General features: G+C 38.4%; 1 protein-coding gene across 1 annotated transcript; it reads right to left on the bottom strand.

The window, feature by feature from the left end:
• Window positions 1-1,476: 1,476 nt before the first annotated feature.
• Window positions 1,477-7,964, bottom strand: LOC137642383 (uncharacterized). The gene is made up of 3 exons (XM_068374897.1): window positions 7,856-7,964; window positions 2,088-2,258; window positions 1,477-1,854 (listed from the first exon to the last, which is right to left on the bottom strand). The coding sequence occupies exons 1-3, from the start codon at window positions 7,910-7,912 to the stop codon at window positions 1,672-1,674; spliced, it is 411 nt and encodes a 136-aa protein (XP_068230998.1). The 5' UTR covers window positions 7,913-7,964; the 3' UTR covers window positions 1,477-1,671.
• Window positions 7,965-23,428: the final 15,464 nt, after the last annotated feature.

Raw genomic sequence — 23,428 nt, 5'->3', positions numbered from 1 at the left:
AAATCATTTTGAATTTAGTTGATTAGATGGGGTGGATCTGCCAAGACGAAAACTTTTGAAAAATTTCGAAGCAACAATTTTTTTTATTATAATCTGAAGCTCAAATAATAGTATTTATACATACGAAAACATTTTTTGTAAAATTCTCTCTCTCTCTCTCTCTCTCTCTCTCTCTCTCTCTCTCTCTCTCTCTCTCTCTCTCTCTCTCTCTCTCTCTCTCTCTCTCTCTCTCATCTTCAGAAACATTCTTCCCATCGTAGCTACAGATTTACTTGGATGAGGAATATAATTAATATATTTTTTTTAAGTGAGCCTATTCATATACAGTTCTCCTAGTTGACCAACATGCTACATGCAACATATGCCTAGTAAGCGAAACTAAAGTGACGAGATATTAGTGATAGGCATATCTGAATCACAACAATAATTACATTATTATAAAGATTTTGTGTCAGTATGACATCGTCTTTTAGACTTCGGATAGTCTTAGGGCAGCAATTGAGCAACTTGTGCCTAATCCTTCTGGCAAAATCATTGGGTTAGAAATGTGACGAACAAATTCGTGCAGGTTTGGCATTGATACCATCATTTCTTTTGCATATATTCACCCACTTCTTACATAGTTCTGCATCTTTTGGGAAACGGTAAAATCTATTTTTTTTCCTCACCACCAACAGTTATATTGCTCTTATAAGGATTAGAGCAACCATATATGACACATATAACCACGACGAATCTGTCAAAGCAAATGCAAATAAAAACATCTGAGAAAAAATAAAATAAAAACAGCGGCATATTTCCCGCCTATATGTTGCCTGGCTGAACTCTCCAGGTGACGTCATGCTCGTGAGTGTAGAAAACGGGACCTCTAGGTAACTCTCCTTATCTTATTCCATCTTGCCATGTGCACTGACAAATCTTCAGGGAACGGAATGAAGAAAGATTTACTGACTGACAAATAGATATTAGCGAAGAAATACAATAAATATGTGCAGCAAAAACAAATTCAATGGGTGATTGACATTCAAACTACCGAAATGTTGCAATAAAACCAGCATTCACTTAAATGTTAGCATTGTATTTTCGTACAATCTTATAAAACCACCAGACTTCAGATTTGATTCTTGATCATTCTAATATTTCATGAAATCTAATAACATTTTACTTCTTACTTCAATAGTATTATAAATTACTAGCCATTAACATTTTGCCCTGTTCTTATAGATGAATTAGTTTAGTATACTGTATGTGATTTAATTGGTGATGCTTATACGGCACTCGAGTCTTATAAGTTCGATATTTTTATTTCATTAGTCAATAGGGGATTACACACATACCTATCTATCTATCTATCTATCTATCTATATATATATATATATATATATATATATATATATATATATGTATATATATATATATATATATATATATATATATATATATATATATATATATATATAGATAGATAGATAGATAGATAGATAGATAGATAGATAGGTATGTGCGTGTATTTACTTGTAAGTTGCATTTGAAATAGCTCACATTGATATTGATAATGCATCTAATTCATCTTAAATAACACACACAATAATAGTAAATTCATTGTAGACAACATTCAGATATAAGCAGATTGGTCATCGGTAAGCAATTGATTTGTTCTCATTTAACGATTTACGCAGAATTCTTTTTTGCCAGGCACGCATAGACACAATCTCCCAAATAGATGATGGCTCCTATAATGCACATAGAGCCAAGGGCTAATGGTTCATCCACTCCTGCCTCTCTGTACAAGTCAATGGTCAAGCTGCCTGTGGCGATGAGGAACACTCCAAAGACAAGGTTTACAGCCGCCTCCTGTTGTGAGGAAAACACTGTTTTATGGCATGATATTCAAGCACTCGTAAAAGATGCTACTACGTTGCATAAGGCAAAGCGTTCTGAAATGAACAAACGACGCTACTCCAGGTGGGGACAATAAAGCATTATAGTACGGTCACAAACCTTCAATTATTGCGATATTTCAAAAGAATATGCTTTACTCTCTTATCTATTTACATTTAAGGAATGTTACCAGAGATAAAACTTACGAAGTACGGTCCATTGATAAGGCCAAGGACACCAAAGATCAAGTGCAATGGGGTAACCACGATTGCCATAAAGAGGGAGCCATCGCAGAAGAATATCCCTCCATAAGTGTTGGTTATTGGTATTAAGTGTACTTTGGCTTGGTAGATTGCAATGGCTATGATGACGAATACCTGAAAAAAATAGATAGATAAAGAAGTGATTTTAATCTTTGCCAGACAGTTTTCTGTAGAGTATATAGTGCAGAGACCTAGCCCATGAAAAAGATCTTTGAGAAGAAAATGGATGTGTCAGAGACGAGAATGCTAAGATAGTTGGCTGGGATCGCGAGACTGGATAAGGTTAGAAATGACGTGGTAAGGGGAACAACTAAGGTTACAAAGGTTTTAAAGAATATCCAAGAAAAGAGACTCCACTGGTTTGGGCACGTAATAAGGAGAGACCAGGAGTATGATAGGAGGAGGTTGTTGGAGATGGATTTTCCAGGTAGGAAGAGGAGGGGGAGACCAATGAGAAGGTGGATGGAGTGTGTAACAACAGATATGGAGGAGAAAGATTTAACAGTAGAGGACATCGGAGACAGAAGAAATTGGAAACAGCTTTCAAGAAATAACGACCTTGCATAGCGGGAAAAGCTTTAGTCGAAGAAGATGGTGCAAGGGGGAAGGGCGGGGGGTGGGGTGTGGGGGGGGGGCGATTGGATAAGGACAAGAATAAGAACCTCCTCCCAACTGTTTGATGGAAATGAAGTTTCTTTGAAGATAACTTCCACAAGTGTCACTACAGAAACCCACACAGAGATGTAATCTACTGTAGATTGAACCTATGATGCCACTTCCACTTTACCACACCTACTGTAAAGCTTCCAGCATAATAATACTTAGGATTCCTGTCAACCAGCACACGCAAGGATTCCCCGCTCTCCTTTTCACTCTCAACTTCGTTGGAAATAATACATTCATCGGAAAAATATCTTTTCTTTAATTTTCTAAGCATAAAAACGTACTTATGCAGGATAAGGGAGATGTATGTATGACAATTAAACGCAGAATACATCAGTGGTTGACATTATTTACAAATATTTACACAGAATAATACAAGTTAGTTTTCATGAGAAACTGCCCGTTTAAAAGTCTGATATTTTTTCGCAAAGGCAGGAGCGCATACAGCTTAATGTCGACGTTGAAAGCTTTATTATTATTATTATTATTATTATTATTATTATTATTATTATTATTATTACGACTGTGTGAGTCACTAGCCTACCACCATGCTCATACGTCACTTCATACGTCACTAAGAAGCTGGTCTGCTATTGGTCGGCGTCACGACGTCACTAAGATGCCGATATGCTATTGGCCGAAATCCCTCCCACAATGCCTGAGAGAGATGCTGCCTCTCTCTCTCTTTGTTATACGCTCGCTCAGTTCAGAATCTCGTGTGCGTTTCATAAAGACTTGATCTCGTGTGAGTGCTTACGATATCGTATTTTTTCTGCATGTTAGTGCTTAATTCTAACTTTAATTCGTTAGCCATGGGTCCCAAGATTGCTAGTGATGTTAAAGGGAGAAGTAAGAAAATTATTACTATGGAAACGAAGCTGGAGATAATAAAGAAATACGAAGAAGGCATGCGTATCGTTACCCTCGCTAGTATATATGGCCATAACCAGTCTACGATTTGTACAATTATCAAGAACAAGGAAGCCATTAAAGCAAGTAAGTCTTCTAAAGGCATGACTGTCCTTGCCAGTGGAAGGACCTCAATCAACGACGAGATGGAGAGACTCCTTTTACTATGGATTAAAGAGAAGGAAATCGCTGGTGATACACTCACGCAATCGGTAATTTCGCACAAGGCGAGCGCCATCTTCACCGATCTCATGGAAGCCCAGAGAGACGGCGGAGATGAAGGAACGTCGCAGCAAGCTCCCTAAGAGTTCAAGGCTTCTCATTGGTGGTTTGATCGTTTTAGGAAGAGGACTGGTATTCACTCAGTCGTCAGGCATGGAGAGGCAGCCAGTTCTGACAAGAAAGCATCAGAAGAATTCCTCAAGAAGTTTGAGAAAGTAATTTCCAGAGAAGGCTACATTCCTCAGCAAGTGTTTAACTGTGATGAAACTGGCCTTTTCTGAAATAAAATGCCCCTCCGTACATATATCACAGCTGAAGAAAAGAAACTTCCTGGCCATAAACCGATGAAGGACAGACTTACGCTCGCATTTTGTGCAAATGCCAGTGGGGACTTAAAAATTAAGCCCCTACTGGTATACCACTCAGAGAATCCTCGTGCGTTCAAAGCACAAAATCACGAGGACCATATTTATTGAGTGAATAAACGTCTGCTTCGGTCCTGCTGTCAAGAACTTTTTAGAAGAGAACAATCTTCCTCCCAAATGTCTCCTGGTACTGGACAATGCCCCTGCTCACCCTCCTGGCCTCGAGGACATCATTCATCCTGACTTCTCCTTCATCAAGGTTCTCTATCTGCCACCAAACACCACCCCTCTCCTCCAGCCTATGGACCAACAAGTGATTGCCAACTTTAAGAAGCTTTACACGAAGCATCTGTTCAAAAGATGCTTCAAAGTGACCGAAAGCACTCAACTCACCCTCCGTGAATTTTGGAAGGGGCATTTTGACATCGTTCAATGCCTGAAGATGATCGACAAAGCTTGGAATGAGGTTTCACGGCCCACCTTGAACTCCTCATGGAAGAAACTATGGCCAGCTGTTGTGGCAGAACGAGACTTCGAAGGTTTCGATCCCTCAACCGAAGACGAGGCTGTTGATGATCCTGCCGCTGAGGGTGATGTTGAGGAAATAATTTCAATCGGGAGGTCCATGGGGCTTGGTGTCGATGAGGCTGACGTCCATAACCTTATCGAGGAGCACAGTGAGGAGCTTACGACTGAAGACTTGAAGGAGTTGGAGGCAATGCAGTTGACCATCATTCAAGAAGAACACAGCTCTAGTGGTGGCGAGGACGTGGGGGAGACTGAAGAAACGACATCGGCAGAAATAAAGGAAGCTATCAGTTGGTATGAAAACCTTACGAGTTTCATTGAAAAAAAAAAAAACACCCAGAAAAACTTCACACAGGTCGTCTTATGGAGAGTGTTAATGACAAGCGTATAAGTCATTTTAGAAATATGTTGAGGAATCGTCAGAAACAGGCTTCTTTGGATAGATATTTCTCCAAAAGAGAAGTGTCAGAAAGCAAAGATGATAATAGTGATTCTATTAAAAAAGCGAAGAAAGAGTATTTTTTTTAAGTTCTAAAAAAAAATCATAAAAAAAATTTCAAAAGACAAAAATAATAAAAAAAAGCATTTTTAATTTTAAGTGTTTAATAGTAAGAATAAATTTATTATTAAGTGTACATAGCATAATTAGCATTGATACGTTTTTATATCTACCGTCTCCTCCCCCCTCTGCCTCCACCCACTACCAGCTCAAGTCACGTCACTCCAAAAGTAAATATAATTTAAATTTCCTTTACAGTACAGTATATAATTTTTATTTATCCTGTAATGTTATTTAATTATATACTGTACAGTACATGTATATTATATATAAGTATACTGTAGTACAGTGCTTACTATACTATGTTGTTACGTACTAATTTTCAATGTTTTTACCTGGGGATTTGCATGCATTAGCTATTCTATTGCCCGCCATACGACATTTTCATCATACGATACCAACTCAGGAACGGATTAATGTCGTATGGCGGGGGCCTACTGTACTATGGTGCCAGATATGAGTGGGAGAACGTAGTCTTTAATGTATACGAGAAGTCAAGTCTGAAATCTGACGCAAGGTAGAAAAAGGGACAAGAAAGCAAAAGAAGAGTGACCGGAACAAGTAGGACACCAAGCAATTGGCAAAGCTTCATTTGTGATGCAAGCAACAAGACTTATCCCAGAGACAACAAGCACAGTCATTGTCACATAACGAGAAGATGTCATTAGAAACACAATGAAGTCTCTGGATACAGAGTCCCCATGTTGTCTTGAGGAAGCTAGCACTCAAATATTTGCACATGCTAGGTATCTAATGGCTGATGGGAGAAAGTCTATTATCATTAATGTCAATGACATGGACGTGCCAGCCATAGCAATATTTGTGCTACCATCTTTACAGGAAATAGGTCTTGAGAACATGTGGATTTCCTTTGATCAAGGAGCCAAGATTCGATGGATTCCAGTCCATGGGTTAGTTATTTTAATAGGGCTTGGGAAAGCTAGATGAATCCCATACTTTCAGGCTTTCACTGGATGTGACGTTGTGTCTGCCTTCCATGGGAAAGGGAAGAAATCTGCACACTAGACTTGGGATGATGTTTCTGAAACATTCACTAATCTCAGCTAGCATCCAACATTGATTTGTGATCTTGACCTGCAGAGACGAGAGATTCATTGTTCTCTAGTACTAGAGATTAAGTGCAGCTGCTAGTGTGGATGAAGCAAGACTAGATTTCTTTGCCTGGAAAGGCCATACAACTCAATTCCAGTAACACAGGGTTGTAGTGGTCGACTTGGTAACGTTCCTGACTGGTGAATGCTAGGCAGGGGTTTGAGTCCTGCTCTTACTCATTAGTTTCTTTGGCTGCTGTAACCTCACCATCCTTGAGAGCTATGGATGGGGGTGTTAGGGGGTGCCTATAGGTCTACCTGCTAAGTCATCAGTAGCCATTGCCTGGTCCTCCTTGGTCCTAGCTTGGGTGGAGAGGGTGCTTGGGTGCTTATCATATGTATATATGGTCAGTCTCTAGGGCATTGTCCTGCTTGATAGAGCAATGTCACTGTCCCTTGCTTCTGTCATTCATGAGTGAACTTTAAACCTTTAAACATGCAGCCCTTAGAGAACAAACAAAGCTTGTGGCTTATAGGACTGGGATCATCTCCAATCCAGACACAATCTTTCCTTGTGGCATTGTAGATATGTTGGATAACACTACCCATTATCGCAGCGAGCAGTTGGGAACCGATGGTGTTCCTGTGAAAAACACTGAATAGAAGAATGCAAGTGCTCATAGTCAGCTCTACCCTGAGCATCACTCTGCAGCTGCATATGTGAGCAGCGGCAACTAAAGGACCAGTGGATTAGTTTGAACATTAAAGTGCAACGCTTACGAAATGAATATCAGACAACCTGGTGGCCATCTTGAAAATTCTTTTAAATTATGAAAAATGTCACTTTGCTTTATACACAATAAAACCTTGAAAAATATGCGTCATTTTGCTTTATAAACATTAGAATCTACTTCAGTAGGCTTAAAAACATAGGAATCCATATGTGATCTACCAAATTGAGCAACTACTTCTAAGCAAAACATCAACTTCGGGCGATTAATTTGGTGGCCATCTAGAAAAATGGTCACCATCGTGGATTTTCAATAAGCCAATTAGCCAGATTTGATTAGTACTAATTGGAAAACAAGGGGGTAAAATTTTATGTTTATCTCATCATTTGCAGGATTCTTCTAAAAAAAATGCTGTTATCTCTTGTACTACAGTGTGTAAAACACCTGGACTTTGTTGTCTCGACCATCTCCAGTTTTATCATTAATTTGTTGGTGTTATTATAAGGGTTCTGCTAGGAGAGGCATACCTTGCTACGAGAGCAGAGTTATCAATGAGCGATCTTTTATTCTAATTTATGTAAATCTATCAAAACTATATCACATGACTCAGAAATGGTTATGAAAAGTCGCCTTCAATAGTCATGAATGAAACGTGGGTAAACTAAAAGTGAAGAATACTTACTATCTCGAAGACTTTTAAGGTGATGTAAATTCCTTTGCCTGCTAATGTAAACTCCATATTTGTTTTGTTTTGATTTGTGTTTGCCTCTTTATGTTTCCCTTATGCTGTGGAAAGAAATGAAAACAAAATATAGCACTAGAACTTGAATGAGATTGTTTTGGCACATTAAGATGGAGGGTCATTGCGTTTTTAGATTCCACTCTAGATACAGTGCTTCCAATTAAAGGAAATATTTGCAACCTCAATATAAGCTTTCAATGATAACCTCTAAGAGTATGATTCGTATAATTCTATATAAAACAACAGTAATAAGAACAAAATGTCCACTGTAATTGTCAGTCACGCAATGACAGAGAAAAAAAAGATGTATGAAACACCACCTTCATTTTAGGTGTATCACATTGTATCTTTGACAATCAAATAATTTAATGAAAATCTTGTACAAATGTTAACTGATGACTTATAAAACATCCTGAGCTGAATTGTAATTAAGTTCAAATAACCTCATAAATAATCTTTACTGCTAGTAACATAGCTGAAAAAAAATGTTATACACTTCAATTTATGGAAATCAAAATTCACGTACAACAACATAAAGATCCTACGGTATTTTTCAGAACACTTTCTTTCAATATCCCTCAATTCAAACAACGGAAGAAAGATTAATCAAAACGTAGAGGATAGAATTAACTTGATATACAGTTAATCATGTTTTAAGCGAAGGGATTTCAGCAAAACTTTGCGAAATGCTGAAAAACAGTTTTAGGTGTGTCGTGGAATCATACATACATATACCAAGGCACTTCCCCCAAATTTGGGAGGTAGCCAACACCAACAAATGAAACAAAACAAAAAAGGGGACCTCTACTCTCTACGTTCCTCCAGCCTAACAAGGGACTCAACCGAGTTCGGCTGGTACTGCTAGGGTGCCACAGCCCACCCTCCCACATTAGGGCTGTGGAATCATACATATTGATATTCGAAACAAGAATAATTTTTCAACGTGATAAGAAACATTAACAAGGGAAAGCAAGCCGCAAAGAATTAAAACATTGAGTACTAGATAATATAGATCATGATCTCGGCTTAAAAGAATGTATCGGAGGGACGTGACCGGAATTTCATGTAATGTAGTCAATGCTTGATCTGAGAGTTCAGCTTTATGATGGGATCACGCATTCACGTATCTTGCTCCAGTTTTCTCCCGTAAGAGGATTTAATGAGAGTTGGCAACTTTAAGGCTTGCGAAGTAAAACCGGGGTTGTTGGTACGTCTGGCGTGTGGCGCCTCGGTTTTTTTTTTTTTTTTTTTTTTTTTTTTTTTTTTTTTTTTTTTTTTTTTTTTTAAAGCAAATCACGGTCGGAGCTCAAGCCCATACATGAGTGGTGTACAGATTTGGTGTGTTTGACCGCCTGCTGATGGTAGCATGTACAGTAGGTCAGACGTATATAGGTTGTAGGTAAGACACAAACATGGTACGTTTATGGTGGGTAAATCTTTAATTGGTAAGTTCGACCGGGTACATCTGGCAAAATTTTTGATCAACATCCTTTTTAAGGAGTTAAAGTAAACACATAATGAAAGTAATAATATCACACGAAATTAAACACTTCAAATATATTACAGAAACTAGTCAATATCGCATTAGAGATAATGATACTTACAATATCGGAATAAAATAACACACAAATAAGTAAAAAGTAAATACACAAAATATTGACTATTTCCGGAAATAGTCAATACAGAAGAGTTCATTCAAATTAAAACCAAGGTTGTGCCAAACACTGGCCTTTTGTTAAGAGTCGCCATCTCCTGTGAAATTAAATAGTATTATTTCGCACAGATTGGCTTTCATGCCCTTCGTGGCTGATGGTTCTTTTACCTTGGTTAATAATTTCCTAGCAGTACCAGCTGAACTCGGTTGAGTCCCTTGTTAGGCTGGAGGAACGTAGAGAGTAGAGGTCCCCTTTTTTGTTTTGTTTCAATTGTTGATGTCGGCTACCCCCCAAAATTGGGGGAAGTGCCTTGGTATATGTATGTATGTAATAATGAACATATTAGCATGTCTAAAAGAGGGAACGGTCATCAAAAGCTCCTACGAAATTCTATAATTCTTTGACAAAATATTCAGAAAACCTTTAAATCATTAACAGTAGAGGCATTTAATGGGTTGACACGCAGGTGGAAGGAGATTAAGTTCTTCGATAGATATTGCGAAAGCATAAAGTCTTTGCCAGTAAACACAGATTATATCTCGTTCATTTTTTCTCAAAGGTTTATTTAACTTCTGCGTGCGTGTGTATGTGTGTGTAAGAGAGAGAGAGAGAGAGAGAGAGAGAGAGAGAGAGAGAGAGAGAGAGAGAGAGGAGTTATATTCTTTGTCGTTTAGCATGAAGTTTTAGAAGATTGTGTTTTAGTTATATTTAAACATTGAAGAAATATCCGACTGAAAATTATTTAGTCAATTTTTTTTCTTTTTTTTTTTTTACAATTATCATCATAGCTTGTGGATTGAGACCAGATATCTATTTAAAAGGACATTACTGTATATATATATATATATTTTTTTTCTATTACTACAACAACTAAAAACAGCACATACTGTATGTTAAACTGTGTTGGGTATGGCGGGTTGGCCCCAACGTTCGACCGTACAGTGACGTACTATACAGTACCTATTCACAAGTCAAACTGGCCGCTAACGGGAACATGCGAACGTTAAACATAAACACAAACGTACGTACAAAAACTTGAAGTTGCAATGGTTCCCGTCAGAGGTACGTCTACCACATACAGCCCGTACTCTCCCCGACAGATAAGAAAAGGGGGCAATTTTGGCTTACGGGAGTAAACGAGCGCAAGATACGGGAATGTGTGATTCCAGCTTTACCCCGGGTACCATGTTCTAAATCGATGCTAAACAGATTTACCCCGGGTACCATGTTCTAAATCAATGCTAAACAGATTTACCCCGGGTACCCTATTCTAAATCAATGCTAAACAGATTTACCCCGGGTACCCTATTCTAAATCAATGCTAAACAGATTTACCCCGGGTACCCTATTCTAAATCAATGCTAAACAGATTTACCCCGGGTACCCTATTCTAAATCAATGCTAAACAGATTTACCCCGGGTACCCTATTCTAAATCAATGCTAAACAGATTTACCCCGGGTACCCTATTCTAAATCAATGCTAAACAGATTTACCCCGGGTACCATATTCTAAATCAATGCTAAACAGATTTGTTTAGGTCGTGCTGCTACATTTCTTCTGTCCATAAATTAGAGAAGTGGAAATTGCACACAAACTAAGATGCTTCTGAAATTGGAAAGGGTCCATTTCTTCTGTCCATAAATTAGAGAAGTGGAAATTGCACACAAACTAAGATGCCTCGGAAATTGGAAAGGGTCCATTTCTTCTGTCCATAAATTAGAGAAGTGGAAATTGCACACAAACTAAGATGCTTCTGAAATTGGAAAGAGTACATTTCTTCTGTCCATAAATCAGAGAAGTGGAAATTGCACACAAACTAAGATGCTTCTGAAATTGGAAAGGGTCCATTTCTTCTGTCCATAAATTAGAGAAGTGGAAATTGCACACAAACTAAGATGCTTCTGAAATTGGAAAGAGTACATTTCTTCTGTCCATAAATCAGAGAAGTGGAAATTGCACACAAACTAAGATGCTTCTGAAATTGGAAAGGGTCCATTTCTTCTGTCCATAAATTAGAGAAGTGGAAATTGCACACAAACTAAGCTACTTCTGAAATTGGAAAGGGTCCATTTTTTCTGTCCATAAATTAGAGAAGTGGAAATTGCACACAAACTAAGATGCCTCTGAAATTGGAAAGGGTCCATTTCTTCTGTCCATGAATTAGAGAAGTGGAAATTGCACACAAACTAAGATGCCTCTGAAATTGGAAAGGGTCCATTTTTTCTGTCCATGAATTAAAGAAGTGGAAATTGCACACAAACTAAGATGCCTCTGAAATTGGAAAGGGTCCATTTCTTCTGTCCATGAATTAGAGAAGTGGAAAATGCACACAAACTAAGATGCCTCTGAAATTGGAAAGGGTCCATTTCTTCTGTCCATAAATTAGAGAAGTGGAAATTGCACACAAACTAAGATGCTTCTGAAATTGGAAAGAGTACATTTCTTCTGTCCATAAATCAGAGAAGTGGAAATTGCACACAAACTAAGATGCTTCTGAAATTGGAAAGGGTCCATTTCTTCTGTCCATAAATTAGAGAAGTGGAAATTGCACACAAACTAAGATGCTTCTGAAATTGGAAAGAGTACATTTCTTCTGTCCATAAATCAGAGAAGTGGAAATTGCACACAAACTAAGATGCTTCTGAAATTGGAAAGGGTCCATTTCTTCTGTCCATAAATTAGAGAAGTGGAAATTGCACACAAACTAAGCTACTTCTGAAATTGGAAAGGGTCCATTTTTTCTGTCCATAAATTAGAGAAGTGGAAATTGCACACAAACTAAGATGCCTCTGAAATTGGAAAGGGTCCATTTCTTCTGTCCATGAATTAGAGAAGTGGAAATTGCACACAAACTAAGATGCCTCTGAAATTGGAAAGGGTCCATTTTTTCTGTCCATGAATTAAAGAAGTGGAAATTGCACACAAACTAAGATGCCTCTGAAATTGGAAAGGGTCCATTTTTTCTGTCCATAAATTAGAGAAGTGGAAATTGCACACAAACTAAGATGCCTCTGAAATTGGAAAGGGTCCATTTCTTCTGTCCATGAATTAGAGAAGTGGAAAATGCACACAAACTAAGATGCTTCTGAAATTGGAAAGGGTCCATTTCTTCTGTCCATGAATTAAAGAAGTGGAAATTGCACACAAACTAAGATGCCTCTGAAATTGTAAAGGGTCCATTTCTTCTGTCCATGAATTAGAGAAGTGGAAATTGCACACAAACTAGGATGCTTCTGAAATTGGAAAGGGTCCATTTCTTCTGTCCATGAATTAGAGAAGTGGAAATTGCACACAAACTAGGATGCTTCTGAAATTGGAAAGGGTCCATTTCTTCTGTCCATAAATTGGAGAAGTGGAAATTGCACACAAACTAAGATGCAGTTCTGAAATTGGAAAGGGTCCATTTCTTCTGTCCATAAATTGGAGAAGTGGAAATTGCACACAAACTAAGATGTTTCTGAAATTGGAAAGGGTCCATTTCTTCTGTCCATGAATTGGAGAAGTGGAAATTGCACACAAACTAAGATGCTTCTGAAATTGGAAAGGGTCCATTTCTTCTGTCCATAAATTAGAGAAGTGGAAATTGCACACAAACTAAGATGTTTCTGAAATTGGAAAGGGTCCATTTCTTCTGTCCATAAATTGGAGAAGTGGAAATTGCACACAAACTAAGATGTTTCTGAAATTGGAAAGGGTCCATTTCTTCTGTCCATGAATTGGAGAAGTGGAAATTGCACACAAACTAAGATGCTTCTGAAATTGGAAAGGGTCCATTTCTTCTGTCCATAAATTAGAGAAGTGGAAATTGCACACAAACTAAGATGCTTCTGAAATTGGAAAGGGTCCATTTCTTCTGTCCATGAATTGGAGAAGTGGAAATTGCACACAAACTAAGATGCTTCTGAAATTGGAAAGGGTCCATTTCTTCTGTCCATGAATTGGAGAAGTGGAAATTGCACATAAACTAAGATGCTTCTGAAATTGGAAAGGGTCCATTTCTTCTGTCCATGAATTAGAGAAGTGGAAACTGCACACAAACTAAGATGCCTCTGAAATTGGAAAGGGTCCATTTCTTCTGTCCATGAATTAGAGAAGTGGAAACTGCACACAAACTAAGATGCTCCTGAAATTGGAAAGGGTCCATTTCTTCTGTCCATGAATTAGAGAAGTGGAAACTGCACACAAACTAAGATGCCTCTGAAATTGGAAAGGGTCCATTTCTTCTGTCCATGAATTAGAGAAGTGGAAACTGCACACAAACTAAGATGCTTCTGAAATTGGAAAGGGTCCATTTCTTCTGTCCATGAATTAGAGAAGTGGAAACTGCACACAAACTAAGATGCTCCTGAAATTGGAAAGGGTCCATTTCTTCTGTCCATGAATTAGAGAAGTGGAAACTGCACACAAACTAAGATGCTCCTGAAATTGGAAAGGGTCCATTTCTTCTGTCCATGAATTAGAGAAGTGGAAACTGCACACAAACTAAGATGCTTCTGAAATTGGAAAGGGTCCATTTCTTCTGTCCATGAATTAGAGAAGTGGAAACTGCACACAAACTAAGATGCTTCTGAAATTGGAAAGGGTCCATTTCTTCTGTCCATGAATTAGAGAAGTGGAAACTGCACACAAACTAAGATGCCTCTGAAATTGGAAAGGGTCCATTTCTTCTGTCCATGAATTAGAGAAGTGGAAACTGCACACAAACTAAGATGCTTCTGAAATTGGAAAGGGTCCATTTCTTCTGTCCATGAATTAGAGAAGTGGAAACTGCACACAAACTAAGATGCTTCTGAAATTGGAAAGGGTCCATTTCTTCTGTCCATGAATTAGAGAAGTGGAAACTGCACACAAACTAAGATGCCTCTGAAATTGGAAAGGGTCCATTTCTTCTGTCCATGAATTAGAGAAGTGGAAACTGCACACAAACTAAGATGCTTCTGAAATTGGAAAGGGTCCATTTCTTCTGTCCATGAATTAGAGAAGTGGAAACTGCACACAAACTAAGATGCTTCTGAAATTGGAAAGGGTCCATTTCTTCTGTCCATGAATTAGAGAAGTGGAAACTGCACACAAACTAAGATGCTTCTGAAATTGGAAAGGGTCCATTTCTTCTGTCCATGAATTAGAGAAGTGGAAACTGCACACAAACTAAGATGCTTCTGAAATTGGAAAGGGTCCATTTCTTCTGTCCATAAATTAGAGAAGTGGAAACTGCACACAAACTAAGATGCTTCTGAAATTGGAAAGGGTCCATTTCTTCTGTCCATGAATTAGAGAAGTGGAAACTGCACACAAACTAAGATGCTCCTGAAATTGGAAAGGGTCCATTTCTTCTGTCCATGAATTAGAGAAGTGGAAACTGCACACAAACTAAGATGCTCCTGAAATTGGAAAGGGTCCATTTCTTCTGTCCATAAACTAGAGAAGTGGAAATTGCACGCAAACTAAGATGCTTCTGAAATTGGAAAGGGTCCATTTCTTCTGTCCATAAACTAGAGAAGTGGAAATTGCACGCAAACTAAGATGCTCCTGAAATTGGAAAGGGTCCATTTCTTCTGTCCATAAATTAGAGAAGTGGAAACTGCACGCAAACTAAGATGCTCCTGAAATTGGAAAGGGTCCATTTCTTCTGTCCATAAACTAGAGAAGTGGAAATTGCACACAAACTAAGATGTTTCTGAAATTGGAAAGGGTCCATTTCTTCTGTCCATGAATTAGAGAAGTGGAAATTGCACGCAAACTAAGATGCTTCTGAAATTGGAAAGGGTCCATTTCTTCTGTCCATGAATTAGAGAAGTGGAAACTGCACACAAACTAAGATGCTTCTGAAATTGGAAAGGGTCCATTTCTTCTGTCCATGAATTAGAGAAGTGGAAACTGCACGCAAACTAAGATGCTTCTGAAATTGGAAAGGGTCCATTTCTTCTGTCCATGAATTAGAGAAGTGGAAACTGCACGCAAACTAAGATGCTTCTGAAATTGGAAAGGGTCCATTTCTTCTGTCCATGAATTAGAGAAGTGGAAACTGCACGCAAACTAAGATGCTTCTGAAATTGGAAAGGGTCCATTTCTTCTGTCCATGAATTAGAGAAGTGGAAACTGCACGCAAACTAAGATGCTTCTGAAATTGGAAAGGGTCCATTTCTTCTGTCCATGAATTAGAGAAGTGGAAACTGCACGCAAACTAAGATGCTTCTGAAATTGGAAAGGGTCCATTTCTTCTGTCCATGAATTAGAGAAGTGGAAACTGCACGCAAACTAAGATGCTTCTGAAATTGGAAAGGGTCCATTTCTTCTGTCCATGAATTAGAGAAGTGGAAACTGCACGCAAACTAAGATGCTTCTGAAATTGGAAAGGGTCCATTTCTTCTGTCCATAAATTAGAGAAGTGGAAATTGCACACAAACTAAGATGCTTCTGAAATTGGAAAGGGTCCATTTCTTCTGTCCATGAATTAGAGAAGTGGAAATTGCACGCAAACTAAGATGCTTCTGAAATTGGAGAGGGTCCATTTCTTCTGTCCATGAATTAGAGAAGTGGAAACTGCACGCAAACTAAGATGCTTCTGAAATTGGAAAGGGTCCATTTCTTCTGTCCATGAATTAGAGAAGTGGAAACTGCACGCAAACTAAGATGCTTCTGAAATTGGAAAGGGTCCATTTCTTCTGTCCATAAATTAGAGAAGTGGAAATTGCACACAAACTAAGATGCTTCTGAAATTGGAAAGGGCCCATTTCTTCTGTCCATAAACTAGAGAAGTGGAAATTGCACACAAACTAAGATGCTCCTGAAATTGGAAAGGGCCCATTTCTTCTGTCCATAAACTAGAGAAGTGGAAATTGCACACAAACTAAGATGCTCCTGAAATTGGAAAGGGCCCATTTCTTCTGTCCATAAACTAGAGAAGTGGAAATTGCACACAAACTAAGATGCTCCTGAAATTGGAAAGGGCCCATTTCTTCTGTCCATAAACTAGAGAAGTGGAAATTGCACACAAACTAAGATGCTCCTGAAATTGGAAAGGGCCCATTTCTTCTGTCCATAAACTAGAGAAGTGGAAATTGCACACAAACTAAGATGCTCCTGAAATTGGAAAGGGCCCATTTCTTCTGTCCATAAACTAGAGAAGTGGAAATTGCACACAAACTAAGATGCTCCTGAAATTGGAAAGGGTCCATTTCTTCTGTCCATAAATTAGAGAAGTGGAAATTGCACACAAACTAAGATGCTTCTGAAATTGGAAAGGGCCCATTTCTTCTGTCCATAAACTAGAGAAGTGGAAATTGCACACAAACTAAGATGCTCCTGAAATTGGAAAGGGCCCATTTCTTCTGTCCATAAACTAGAGAAGTGGAAATTGCACACAAACTAAGATGCTCCTGAAATTGGAAAGGGTCCATTTCTTCTGTCCATAAATTAGAGAAGTGGAAATTGCACACAAACTAAGATGCTCCTGAAATTGGAAAGGGTCCATTTCTTCTGTCCATAAATTAGAGAAGTGGAAATTGCACACAAACTAAGATGCTCCTGAAATTGGAAAGGGCCCATTTCTTCTGTCCATAAACTAGAGAAGTGGAAATTGCACACAAACTAAGATGCTCCTGAAATTGGAAAGGGTCCATTTCTTCTGTCCATAAACTAGAGAAGTGGAAATTAAACACAAACTAAGATGCTCCTGAAATTGGAAAGGGTCCATTTCTTCTGTCCATAAACTAGAGAAGTGGAAATTGCACACAAACTAAGATGCTTCTGAAATTGGAAAGGGTCCATTTCTTCTGTCCATAAATTAGAAAAGTGGAAATTGCACACAAACTAAGATGCTTCTGAAATTGGAAAGGGTCCATTTCTTCTGTCCATAAATTAGAGAAGTGGAAATTGCACGCAAACTAAGATGCTTCTGAAATTGGAAAGGGTCCATTTCTTCCGTCCATAAATTAGAGAAGTGGAAATTGCACGCAAACTAAGATGCTTCTGAAATTGGAAAGGGTCCATTTCTTCCGTCCATAAATTAGAGAAGTGGAAATTGCACGCAAACTAAGATGCTTCTGAAATTGGAAAGGGTCCATTTCTTCCGTCCATAAATTAGAGAAGTGGAAATTGCACGCAAACTAAGATGCTTCTGAAATTGGAAAGGGTCCATTTCTTCCGTCCATAAATTAGAGAAGTGGAAATTGCACGCAAACTAAGATGCTTCTGAAATTGGAAAGGGTCCATTTCTTCCGTCCATAAATTAGAGAAGTGGAAATTGCACGCAAACTAAGATGCTTCTGAAATTGGAAAGGGTCCATTTCTTCCGTCCATAAATTAGAGAAGTGGAAATTGCACGCAAACTAAGATGCTTCTGAAATTGGAAAGGGTCCATTTCTTCCGTCCATAAATTAGAGAAGTGGAAATTGCACGCAAACTAAGATGCTTCTGAAATTGGAAAGGGTCCATTTCTTCCGTCCATAAATTAGAGAAGTGGAAATTGCACGCAAACTAAGATGCTTCTGAAATTGGAAAGGGTCCATTTCTTCCGTCCATAAATTAGAGAAGTGGAAATTGCACGCAAACTAAGATGCTTCTGAAATTGGAAAGGGTCCATTTCTTCCGTCCATAAATTAGAGAAGTGGAAATTGCACGCAAACTAAGATGCTTCTGAAATTGGAAAGGGTCCATTTCTTCCGTCCATAAATTAGAGAAGTGGAAATTGCACGCAAACTAAGATGCTTCTGAAATTGGAAAGGGTCCATTTCTTCCGTCCATAAACTAGAGAAGTGGAAATTGCACGCAAACTAAGATGCTTCTGAAATTGGAAAGGGTCCATTTCTTCCGTCCATAAACTAGAGAAGTGGAAATTGCACGCAAACTAAGATGCTTCTGAAATTGGAAAGGGTCCATTTCTTCCGTCCATAAACTAGAGAAGTGGAAATTGCACGCAAACTAAGATGCTCCTGAAATTGGAAAGGGTCCATTTCTTCCGTCCATAAACTAGAGAAGTGGAAATTGCACGCAAACTAAGATGCTCCTGAAATTGGAAAGGGTCCATTTCTTCCGTCCATAAACTAGAGAAGTGGAAATTGCACGCAAACTAAGATGCTCCTGAAATTGGAAAGGGTCCATTTCTTCCGTCCATAAACTAGAGAAGTGGAAATTGCACGCAAACTAAGATGCTCCTGAAATTGGAAAGGGTCCATTTCTTCCGTCCATAAACTAGAGAAGTGGAAATTGCACGCAAACTAAGATGCTCCTGAAATTGGAAAGGGTCCATTTCTTCCGTCCATAAACTAGAGAAGTGGAAATTGCACGCAAACTAAGATGCTCCTGAAATTGGAAAGGGTCCATTTCTTCCGTCCATAAACTAGAGAAGTGGAAATTGCACGCAAACTAAGATGCTCCTGAAATTGGAAAGGGTCCATTTCTTCCGTCCATAAACTAGAGAAGTGGAAATTGCACGCAAACTAAGATGCTCCTGAAATTGGAAAGGGTCCATTTCTTCCGTCCATAAACTAGAGAAGTGGAAATTGCACGCAAACTAAGATGCTCCTGAAATTGGAAAGGGTCCATTTCTTCCGTCCATAAACTAGAGAAGTGGAAATTGCACGCAAACTAAGATGCTCCTGAAATTGGAAAGGGTCCATTTCTTCCGTCCATAAACTAGAGAAGTGGAAATTGCACGCAAACTAAGATGCTCCTGAAATTGGAAAGGGTCCATTTCTTCCGTCCATAAACTAGAGAAGTGGAAATTGCACGCAAACTAAGATGCTCCTGAAATTGGAAAGGGTCCATTTCTTCCGTCCATAAACTAGAGAAGTGGAAATTGCACGCAAACTAAGATGCTCCTGAAATTGGAAAGGGTCCATTTCTTCCGTCCATAAACTAGAGAAGTGGAAATTGCACGCAAACTAAGATGCTCCTGAAATTGGAAAGGGTCCATTTCTTCCGTCCATAAACTAGAGAAGTGGAAATTGCACGCAAACTAAGATGCTCCTGAAATTGGAAAGGGTCCATTTCTTCCGTCCATAAACTAGAGAAGTGGAAATTGCACGCAAACTAAGATGCTCCTGAAATTGGAAAGGGTCCATTTCTTCCGTCCATAAACTAGAGAAGTGGAAATTGCACGCAAACTAAGATGCTCCTGAAATTGGAAAGGGTCCATTTCTTCCGTCCATAAACTAGAGAAGTGGAAATTGCACGCAAACTAAGATGCTCCTGAAATTGGAAAGGGTCCATTTCTTCCGTCCATAAACTAGAGAAGTGGAAATTGCACGCAAACTAAGATGCTCCTGAAATTGGAAAGGGTCCATTTCTTCCGTCCATAAACTAGAGAAGTGGAAATTGCACGCAAACTAAGATGCTCCTGAAATTGGAAAGGGTCCATTTCTTCCGTCCATAAACTAGAGAAGTGGAAATTGCACGCAAACTAAGATGCTCCTGAAATTGGAAAGGGTCCATTTCTTCCGTCCATAAACTAGAGAAGTGGAAATTGCACGCAAACTAAGATGCTCCTGAAATTGGAAAGGGTCCATTTCTTCCGTCCATAAACTAGAGAAGTGGAAATTGCACGCAAACTAAGATGCTCCTGAAATTGGAAAGGGTCCATTTCTTCCGTCCATAAACTAGAGAAGTGGAAATTGCACGCAAACTAAGATGCTCCTGAAATTGGAAAGGGTCCATTTCTTCCGTCCATAAACTAGAGAAGTGGAAATTGCACGCAAACTAAGATGCTCCTGAAATTGGAAAGGGTCCATTTCTTCCGTCCATAAACTAGAGAAGTGGAAATTGCACGCAAACTAAGATGCTCCTGAAATTGGAAAGGGCCCATTTCTTCCGTCCATAAACTAGAGAAGTGGAAATTGCACGCAAACTAAGATGCTCCTGAAATTGGAAAGGGTCCATTTCTTCCGTCCATAAACTAGAAAAGTGGAAATTGCACGCAAACTAAGATGCTTCTGAAATTGGAAAGGGTCCATTTCTTCCGTCCATGAATTAGAGAAGTGGAAATTGCACGCAAACTAAGATGCTTCTGAAATTGGAAAGGGTCCATTTCTTCCGTCCATAAATTAGAAAAGTGGAAATTGCACGCAAACTAAGATGCTTCTGAAATTGGAAAGGGTCCATTTCTTCCGTCCATAAATTAGAGAAGTGGAAATTGCACGCAAACTAAGATGCTTCTGAAATTGGAAAGGGTCCATTTCTTCCGTCCATAAATTAGAAAAGTGGAAATTGCACGCAAACTAAGATGCTTCTGAAATTGGAAAGGGTCCATTTCTTCCGTCCATAAATTAGAGAAGTGGAAATTGCACACAAACTAAGATGCTTCTGAAATTGGAAAGGGTCCATTTCTTCCGTCCATGAATTAGAGAAGTGGAAATTGCACGCAAACTAAGATGCTTCTGAAATTGGAAAGGGTCCATTTCTTCCGTCCATGAATTAGAGAAGTGGAAATTGCACGCAAACTAAGATGCTTCTGAAATTGGAAAGGGTCCATTTCTTCTGTCCATAAATTAGAAAAGTGGAAATTGCACGCAAACTAAGATGCTTCTGAAATTGGAAAGGGTCCATTTCTTCCGTCCATAAATTAGAGAAGTGGAAATTGCACGCAAACTAAGATGCTTCTGAAATTGGAAAGGGCCCATTTCTTCTGTCCATAAATTAGAAAAGTGGAAATTGCACACAAACTAAGATGCTTCTGAAATTGGAAAGGGTCCATTTCTTCTGTCCATGAATTAGAGAAGTGGAAATTGCACACAAACTAAGATGCTCCTGAAATTCAAGAGGGTTTTATCTATTATATTCTGGAGGTCTGTAGCATATTTCATTGAAAGTATAGAGCCACTTTGACGCATTTAAAAATCATTTGTTCCAAAGTCGTGTAACTAACCGGAAAAGTTCTTGTAGTTCACATTCTGATTGGGTGTCACAATAAATGAAGGAACTAAAGACATTACTTTTCACAAGATCATATGATTTGGAAGATGCTACAATCAAAGAATTGTATAAGTTATAATGAAAATGTTTCGTTAGATGATTAATATGGACCCGCCCGAGAAGTAGTTCACTCGACTTCAGTGGAGGGTTGGATTTAAACCCAAAACAAGTAAAACAAGTAAAGTAAAAAGTAATAATATTTCAAGATTCAATTGGCTTGTATACCTAGAGGTTGTGAATTTCACTCCAGAATTTCAGTTTCTGACCAATTCACTTTATGAACGATATAGGTACGTTGATTTCATCCATCAATGCCATCCACGACAGGTCAAAGGTATTTGCTTTAAGCCTTCTTATCGATGAGGTTTGTGCCATAGCTTCTGTACCATGGTCTTCCACTGTCTTGGGTTAGAGTTCTCTTGCTTGAGGGTACACTCGGGCACACTGTTCTATCTTATATCTTATTTCTCTTTCTCTTGTTTTGTTAAAGTTTTTATAGTTTATAAAGGGATATTTATTTTAATATTGTTGCTCTTCTTAAAATATTTTATTTTTGCTTGTTTCCTTTCCTCACTGAGCTATTTTCCCTGTTGGAGCCCCTGGGCTTATAGCATCCTGCTTTTCCAACTAGGGTTGTAGCTTAACAAGTAATAATAATAATAATAATAATAATAATAATAATAATAATAATAATAATAATAATAATAATAATAATAATAATAAGGTAGAACTATTTGTTAGATTTTGTATATAGATCATTATTGCCTGGTTTGTAATCAAAATAGCGATGGTATTACGCCAAAATCTATAACCTTTCGGGCTTTTGAAATTCCACATACAAACATGTAGATTCTGAGCTCGTTATAAAAGAAGTGGATCAGGACGCCTAACTAATTAGCCTGTCGTGTCAAGTCAGTTACGCCAATGAATCGGTTCTCAGTTGCAATTCCATTTAACCTTGCTATCATTTTAGAGTTTAGTTCTCACCGGTACTAAGTTTTAGCTCCTAGATGAAGCACAGCCATTTCTTCGACACAGCTAAAAGTAATGATGAATAGTAAATGTCATTTGCGTTCTAGAGTAACCATTTGTCAAGCGGATTTGTTAAAACTTTCTTTCTCAGCGAACTAATGATGAGCAATATTATATCAACAATAAGAAGATAAATTTGATAATATGATTCATAAAATAGTCTGTAACAATGAAGTAGATAATTCAGCTGCTATAGTGGCCTATGTAATAACGTCTCTGACTGGTGAACGGCAGACTGGGGTTCGAGTCTCGCTCAAACTCGTTAGTTTCTTTCGTCGCTACAAGCTCACCACCCTTGTGTGCTAAAGATGGGATGTTTGGGGGAGCCTATAGATCTATCTGTTGAGTCATCAGCAGCCATAGCCTGACCCTCCTTGGTCCTAGCTTGGGTGGAGAGTGGGCTTGGGCACTGATCATATGTATATATGGTCAGTCTCTAGGGCATTGTCCTGCTTGCTAGGGCAATGTCATTGTCTCTTGTCTCTGTCATTCATGAGCGGCCTTTAAACATTTAAATGATTTTGTATGTTGTATTATCTACCGACTTTTTTTCAGAGCCTTTGTTTGTGGCCGTTATTTAGTGGTCGAATGAAACATTGTGGAATAGGTTCGACTCGTTGAGAAAAAGACAAGAACAGTTTCTTTTAGAAAACAGTCCTTCGTTAAACCTTGACTCTCTTTTCGTTAATAATATTTTTTCCTAATCATTACCTCCAATATTATTATTATTATTATTATTATTATTATTATTATTATTATTATTTTTATTATTATTAACAATAATATCATCATTAGCTAAGCTACAATGCTAATTGGAAAAGCAGGATGATATAAGCCCAAGGGCTCCAACAAGTAAAAATGGCTCAGAAAGGAAAGGAAATAAGGAAATAAATAAACTACATGAGAAGTAATGA

This window comes from Palaemon carinicauda, chromosome 1, assembly GCF_036898095.1.
Source record: "Palaemon carinicauda isolate YSFRI2023 chromosome 1, ASM3689809v2, whole genome shotgun sequence".
Lineage (NCBI taxonomy): Eukaryota > Metazoa > Arthropoda > Malacostraca > Decapoda > Palaemonidae > Palaemon > Palaemon carinicauda.
Note: the sequence above shows the minus strand (reverse complement) of the source record. Positions and strands in the feature narration are given on the sequence as shown.

Bases quoted from the DNA above. Each gene is read 5' to 3' on its own strand.
- LOC137642383 (XM_068374897.1), bottom strand. From the start codon at position 7,912: ATGGAGTTTACATTAGCAGGCAAAGGAATTTACATCACCTTAAAAGTC. The intron at 2,259-7,855 runs GTAAGTATTCTT...TATTTTTTTCAG, and splicing joins CCTTAAAAGTCTTCGAGATA to GTATTCGTCATCATAGCCAT. The intron at 1,855-2,087 runs GTAAGTTTTATC...TCCTCACAACAG, and splicing joins TTATCAATGGACCGTACTTC to GAGGCGGCTGTAAACCTTGT.